Source organism: Sphaeramia orbicularis, chromosome 2, assembly GCF_902148855.1.
Source record: "Sphaeramia orbicularis chromosome 2, fSphaOr1.1, whole genome shotgun sequence".
NCBI classification, from domain to species: domain Eukaryota; kingdom Metazoa; phylum Chordata; class Actinopteri; order Kurtiformes; family Apogonidae; genus Sphaeramia; species Sphaeramia orbicularis.
In genome coordinates this window covers 25,913,766-25,921,812 of record NC_043958.1, presented here as the reverse complement: position 1 = coordinate 25,921,812, position 8,047 = coordinate 25,913,766, and the positions used below count along the sequence as shown (strand labels likewise).

General features: G+C 35.1%; 1 protein-coding gene across 1 annotated transcript in view; it reads left to right on the top strand.

The window, feature by feature from the left end:
• The first annotated feature begins 4,928 nt into the window (after window positions 1-4,928).
• LOC115435139 (OX-2 membrane glycoprotein-like) overlaps window positions 4,929-8,047 on the top strand; it is a 56,596-nt gene continuing 53,477 nt past the window's right edge. The window contains exon 1 of the mRNA XM_030157360.1: window positions 4,929-5,020. Coding sequence (XP_030013220.1) covers window positions 4,966-5,020 — 55 coding nt within the window. The 5' untranslated portion in view covers window positions 4,929-4,965. The remainder of the gene's footprint in view (window positions 5,021-8,047) is intronic.

The window sequence follows — 8,047 nt, the reverse complement described above, 5'->3', positions numbered from 1 at the left end:
ATCCTTGAAAATGTCTGAATTTCAATGTTCAATCAAATTTTTATTTATATAGCGCTAAATCATAACAAAAGTTGTCTAATGACACTTTCCTTTTAGAACTAGTTGAAACCAGACTCTTAAGCCAATTCACAGACACTAACAGAATCCTCCAGGAGCAAACAGCTGGTGTTAGTGTAGAGGAAAAACATCCTTTTAACAGGCAGAGACCTGGAGCAGACCCTGACTCCTGGAGGATGGTCATCTGCCTTGACCAGTTGAGGTTAAAGAGAGAGGGTTAAAAGAAGAGAAAGAGAGAGAGAGACTGGGGGAGGGGGGGAGACACATAGATGCACAACAAACTGAACTGGAACTGTTAAAAAGTAGAACAGCTGGTGTTAGTATAATTACAAATAACTAGAACTAATGTCCATAACTGTTAATACTACTGCTACAAGTAAAAGTACTAACAGTGGATATACTACTACTGCAACTGTTAGTACCAATAATAGAAACCTCCACCATCTGTGTAACTATATAATAAACACTATCACAACTATGTGGATAAATGAGTGATGAGGATGAAGGCAGGAGAGAAGGACCACAGCAGCAGGTCCAGAGATGATCCAGGAAAAACCTGTGAGGACATAAAATACAGAGACTCCAGGGAAGAAGTCAAGTCAGTAACATGTGTTTGCTGGGGTGTGAATAGAGGAGGAGAGAGGAGGTCAGAGAAGAGGAGGAGCAGAGAGGAGGTCAGTGTATCATGATGAGTCTCCCAGTCTAAGCCTGTAGCAGCAGAACTAAGCCTGAGCCGCCCTAACTGTAAACTTCATCCAAAAGGAATGTTTAAAGCCCACTTTTAAAGACAGGGTGTCTGCCTCCCGGACCGAGGCAGGGAGCTGGTTCAACAATAGAGGAGCTTGATAGCTGAAGGCTCTAGCTCCTGTCGTACTTTTGGAGATTCTATGAACCACCAGTAAGCCTACATGTTGAGAGCGTAGCGGTCTAGATGGATTGTATGGAACTAAAAGCTCTTTCAGATCAGTAGGTGCCTGGCCATAAAGGACTTTGGAAGTGAGGAGGAGTATTTTAAAGTCTGTCCTAGTTTTTACAGGGAGCCAGTGCAGAGAAGCCAACACAGGACAAATATGGTCTCTGATACTGGTTCGAGTCAGTACAAGTGAAAGTTATTTGGATGTTGAACGGGACTGTTCGGTTACGCAGTGCAACAGTAGAAAATTACACGTCATTCACTGAAAATATGTAGTTTTCTTTCTATTTTACGATAAAAATAAAGCTATAAAGACAGTATAATGTGCATGTGGTATATTTATTGATGTGATCACATTTTACTTAACCCTTTAACCCCTGAGCCATGATTCCAGGTAAACATGCTGCTGTGAATTGTCTTCTGTTTCAGTGTCATAAAAGCTGCTGTGAGTATGGACTTGTGTTCCTTGTCTTCAGTGGTTGTACTTTGCTGTGTCTTTTAGGGTCAAAACGGTGGAATTAAAGAAAAAGACAAAGTGAGGAATTGAAGTTTGACAGGTTTTGACTAAATAAGGCACTCAGAATGTACATCAGTACGAGATTTAGGATGTTGAACATGAACTGTGAACTGGAACACACTGAACAAGAACAAGTATTTGAAGTTTGGCCCAGTAGTTTTTGTTTTTTCTAAATCAGTCCAGGTGCTTTTTGGCACTTAATTGAACTCCAAAAAGTAGTTACACGGTCAAAACTCAGTAAAAAAAAAAAAAAAAAAAAAAAATTACAAAAAGAAAAATCACTACAACACTGTAAACAACAGTAAAGATGAAAAACCACAAGGAAAACAAAAAAAGCCAAAACCATCTATTTTATAGTACGTCACTCTCACTCACTGATCTGTGTTTTGCCCCCCCCATTACACAGGCGGCGGGGGATGCACTGAGCATGCTCAGATGTCTATGGAAAGACCAAGGTCTATTTGATCAACATGTTTGGAAATTTTTCCTATTGAGCAAACGGTTGAATTTTTATGAATATTTAAAATAAATCATACATTCAGAACACTCACCACAGACACATCAGAGGTTAAAGAGTTCATTCTGCCTATATCACAGGTGTCAAACATGCAGTCCGGGGGCCAAATCCGGCCCGCCAAAGGGTCTAGTCCGGCCCTTGGGATGAATTTGTGAAATGCAAAAATTACACTAAGATATTAACAATCCGTTTAGTTCAGGTTCCACATTCAGACCAATTTAAGCTCAAGTGGGCAGGACCAGTAAAATGCTATCATAATAATCAATAAATACTCACAATTCCAAATTTTTCTCTTTGTAAATGTAAATATTTTCATGTATTTACACTCAAATAAAGTATGATTTTGCAAAAAATGTGAATAACTTGAAATGCCTTAAGAGAAGTAAGGACAATTTTAACAATATTCTGCCTGATATTAAATGTTTTGTTTATTTGCAAATCCACTGTGATCTGTAAGTTATAATGTACATGTAGAAATGATAAACTGAGACAGAATATTGTTAAAATTACACTTATTTTTTCAGTTTGTTCATGTTTTTCACATCTTTTGAAAGGATAGTTAAAGATGTAAACCTTTTCATGATGTAAATTAACTTTTTTTCTCTAAAACATAGAGAAAAGTTCGGAGTTGAAATTATTTCTATACTAGTCTGTTATTATTTTATTGGTCAGGCCCACTGCAGATCAAATTTAGTCGAATCTGGCCCCTGAACTAAATGAGTTTGACACCCCTGGTCTATATTAATAAACGTCAGATCATGGTTAACATTATTTGTCACTGATACCTGACCTTATGTTTCGGTGTCAGCTGAGCTGAAGTGATAACACACAAAGCCTCCAGTACCACAAAAACATGACACACTGCACTGTTCTGTGTCTGCTTTTTTCTTCAGGAGTGTGTCTACAAGGTAAGAATGGAATCGACAGATTCTGATCATGCAGATGCAGTTTCATGAAAATAAGAGATGGTTCGAAGACTCCAGAGGTGAAGCATTTATCCACAATGTTTTGTTTCTGAAACAAGCAGCAAGAATGACAGGAGATTTAGCAGAGTTTTTTTTTTAGCTTCACCAAGCTTCAAGAACAGTATGGTATGTCAGGTGGAAGGCAAGAGTTCAGATATGAGTGTAAGATCAAATGGTGTGAGTTCATTTTCCACTGCAAACAAATATTCTATTAGTTATTATTATGTATTATAACTTGGATAAATGCATCAGTTTATATCTCTTATTAGATAGAAAAGGCATTGTTTGGTTATTTGACTTTTGGTTAACAGTACAAAGAGAGAGAGGACTTTATTTATTAGTATTCTTATTAGTATTTCTCTTATTTAGGTCATTTTTCCATCAACTTGAAAACAATATATTTGTGTATGATTGTCAGTGCAAAGAGGGAGAGATGAAAGAAAAGAAGGAGAGGAAAGAGTGTAAGATCAGGAAGAACAACGTAAGAAAACAGACAGAATAGTGGCAAATCAGTAACTGTTCAGCTGAGAAAGAAAAATATTCCATTCACAATATAATTTTACATATACATCATGGAAGTTTTGTGTTCTTCCTACATTAAATGCTTTGTAGAAGCATATGTACTCTTCACATATATTAGTGGACTTTATTCTGAACAGGACATGAGTTTATTTTATTTATGTATTTGTATTATATAATACAGACAAGAACGAAAGAGGCAGAGACAAACATTGAAAATGTAAATTTCTGTTAATGTGTTTTACATGTTGTGCATTGAATTTCAAATAAAAGTCCAAAAAATAATTCCAAGGTTCATTTTTAGTATTTCTGGTGCTCACTATAGGGGCTGTTTTACTCCAGAAACAGACATGTACTGTTTATGTGCATATGTTGAGGAGCTGCTGTATCAGAATGAGTTGGCCTTCTTCAGAAATTAGCGTTAGGATTTAATTATTTTATGATTCCAATCCAGTCCTCTTTTACTGTGGCTCAGCATTTAAACTTTTATCAGATTTGATGGTTTTGGTCACAGAATTTCCCCTACCCAGAAATGCTTTTCTGTCACAAATGTGGGAATGAAGGTCTGAAATTGTGTTAAAATATACAAAACAGTGAAATTTCTCTTGCATAGTTGCAGGACTCTGGGTGCTCAGCTCCCCTAAACCTCTGATCCTAGAACAGCCCCTGGGTTAACTTCATTAATTACTTCATATCAGCACTATTAATATATTAATAAGTGCTATGGGGGCTGCACTTATGAGACACACTGGTTTAATATTCCCAGTGGAAGTATGAACACAAATGAGTCTGTCCATTCAGGATTTAAGAGTCTATTTTCTCTGTCCACTTCGTCGTCTTCTTTTTTTTTTTTTTTTTTTTTTTTTTTTTTTGCAGATCGTCATTTCCCTTTACTTTTCTGTCCCTGCCTCACTCATTTCTAAAAATAAATAAATAAATAAATAAAAAAAAGCCTCACTCATTTCCTTTTAGTTTTCTGTCCTTGCCTCACTCATTTCTAAAAAAAATAATAATAATAAAAAAAAGCCTCACTCATTTCCTTTAAGATTTCTGTCTCTGCCTCACTCATTTCTAAGAAAAAAAAAAAAAGAAAAGCCTCACTCATTTCCTTTTAGTTTTCTCTCTCTGCCTCGTTCATCCTTTTCTCAACTTCCGGGCCATCCCAGGTGCAAGTACACCCGTAACCTGTCATGTTGGACTGTTCCATTAGACGGTGAAACAGGTGAAACTTACGCATGACATGATGTAAATATAAAGGTTTTAAGATCAAAACAACACATATACATACCATACTTAATAGACCATTCTCCACTTAAATGCAATATTTATTCTGAATATTTATATTTGTTCATGACATAACGTTTGACATAATTATTTCCAAATCAGTGACCCGCAGATGAAACCTATTTGGTTCTGACCACCTGGATGCCCTTCAGTGGTATATTCATGCTGACTGTGATGGAAAGCATCTGGAAACATGTCCCATCAAGGAGTGGTGTGTCTGCTTCTGTGGTTTGGAGCCTTCATTAAAGGTCAGATACAAATGCATTTCACTGTATTTAATAGTAAGTAGATAGTTTTGAAGTCTGTGTTAGGTGTTGATAGGATGACATTAACTCAGGAAAGTTTTGTTTTCTTGAAACTGTAATGAGCCCCTCCTCCATCATCAGCTGTTGTAGAACTGTCACCACAGTGGACCCCCACCCAACGAAAATCTCTGGATAAATATTCTCATTCGTTTGTGCTTCGTTAGTGCTGGTTTGTGCAGTTAAAATTGTCGTTTGTGCTATTATGGTTTTATAGATTTTTTTTTTCATACTTTATTTACAAAATATTATATACACATAGACCTGAACATGGCATGGAAAAAAAACAAAAAAAAAAAACAAAAAAAAACCAAACACATAACATAATGCTCGAGGTGACGCAGGAAGAACTTAAATACAATTACATAGATAGGTAAGTAAATTTAAATAAATAAATAAATAAATAAATAAATAAAAGTAAAGGAATAAACAACAAGAAAGAAAAATAAATAAATAAATTAATTAATTAATTAAATAAAAATAAATAAATTACAACTTAAATTCGTTACATAAGGCTTTAGTCTTCACAACTTTAGGGTTGGTGCAAAAGTTGAGTGTGTCTAAATAGGATTTCAAATAAGATTTAAATACCACAAAGCTGGGTTTCTGATTAGCAAATTTGCTTGTATGTATATGAAATTTAGCAAATAAAGAAATGAGATTAAGAATAAACAATTTCCGAACGGGCGAATCAGTAATAAAGAAACCAAATAAAATATCTTCAAGTTTGAAGTTAAAAGAAATATCCAGCTTTCTATTTAAAAAAAGCATTGATGTCACACCAAAATATTTGACAAAATGCACATTCCCAAAACAAATGAGTTAATGTTTCATCCGAATTATGACAAAATGAGCAAAAAGGGTCGACATTGATCTTATACTTCACTGGTTTAATACATATTACAAGATGAATTTTCGGGCATGACGTCACACAGCCCCCCCCCCCCCCAAATCGAGTGGAAATGGTTGCGTTTGTTTGTGCGTCGTTAGTGCTGTTTAAAGTTTTGTTTGAGCTGTTGGTATTAACCCCGTCCCCTCCAAGTTAACCACAAAAATGGTTTGGTCCGTGTTTCCCGTTCATTCAAATACATTAAAGACACATGAAGCACAAACAGATTGTACAGGTTCTGTTGTGGTCCACGCTCGTCTTTTTTCCTCCTGGTTCTGTCTGTTTGGGTGCGTTTTTCACTCCTCCTCCAGTCAACCAGTCCAGCTCTGGGGATGTCACCCTGAACAAGAACTCCAGGTAAATATTTTTACGTGTTTTGCTTGTTTTATGACTGTAGAAAACAACTGCAAGGATATGATCCTCATCAGATCAGTTAGTTATACCAGTGTTGTTGTTTAATGTTCAGTTTTCCTTCTACATTTGTGTTACTGTGCTGTGACAAACTGCCAGACTACACACCATATTTTTGGTAACAGCTGTTTTAGGTTATTGTGCTAAACAGTAATTATTTGAGTGATTAGTATTAATTAGTTTATAAAGCATTGTTTTTTCAGTGGACAGAATATCAAACCAAAGATGAGTATTTTAGGATGCACCTTCAAACAGTGAAGTTACAAAGTGGAATAACTTACATTTCATTTATTACTCATTTAAAATGTATTTATGTTACTTATGACTTTGTAGCTAAATGAATTAGTTTCATTACTTTTAAGTTAATAATTATTTTCCTTCCCTAAAACCTGATGTTGAACAGATTATTCCTTGGGGAACTAAACACACTTTATTTTATTTTATTTGAACATTACGTTACCTTAACTGTGCAGAAGAAAACCTAGAGTTGTAAACACTGCAGTGTTTCATCACCTGATGGGACACAGTATGGAATGTACTGTGAATAATACACATGGAAACAAAAAATCCAAATGAACGAACTCAAATTCTGACTTTTAAAGTAATACTTTCTGCATTGTCCCTCATAAAAACAGCAAAGATCAGCTCATTGAATAAAATGTAGAATGTGATCTAAGAAGAGTGTTTAACATTTGGTTTATCTTTGCAGTGAAACATTTAGCAGGGCCTTAATGTTTACAAGTGAAACAGTGATTGTATCTCATTAGCAGAAGCTTCTCAAACCTCTGAGCAGAAAGTGTGTTTCTTCAAGGAGTCAGCACCAAACCTCCTTTAGTACTGGAAAAAAGTAATTTAATTACAGTAATATTACTAGCAGTGCACTACTGGCCAGCACTGCCTACAAACAGTAAAACTGTAGATTGATATAATAAATCTACATGTGTATAGATATATGTATGTATATCTATAGATCGCTGGTCCTCCAGAGCCACTATCCTACATGTTTTAGATGTCACCGTCTTCCAGCACACCTGACAGTCATTATCAGGCTTCTGCAGTGTGTGATGATAGGCTCATCATTTGAATCAGGTGTGTTGGAAGAGGGATCCATCTAAAACATGCAGGATAGTAGATGTGGAGGACCAGGGATACAGATATGCATTTGAAGTTGATGACTGCATGAATAAAAATGACTAAGGTTTGTAGCACTGACTTTATGTCCAAAATAAAACATAAAAATAGCTGAGTTTTAAACAGGAATACACAAAATATGAATATAAACTATGAACTGAAGTAGGGCTGCTCGATTATAGAAAAAAAAATAATCACGATTATTTTAGCAATAATTGAAATCACGATTATTAAAAACGATTATTTGTTAACCTTAAAGTTGTTTATTTTTTTCTTGTAAAACAATGTAAAATATACTCTTTAAACATAAATAAAGCTTTTAACCACTAAAGCAAAGTATGTTCACTTTTGTACGAAACAAAAAAATCTTTGAATGCAAATAAGTGTACTGTAAATTCAAGTATGTTTCCTTTTGTAAATAAATAGTGCACTGGAATTAAACTGCTATAGACTTGCCATAGAACTGTAGCAATAAAAAGAAAAAAAAAAAACTCACGTAAAGTGCAAATTATAAATTCAAGTATGTTCAGTGTAGAATGAAA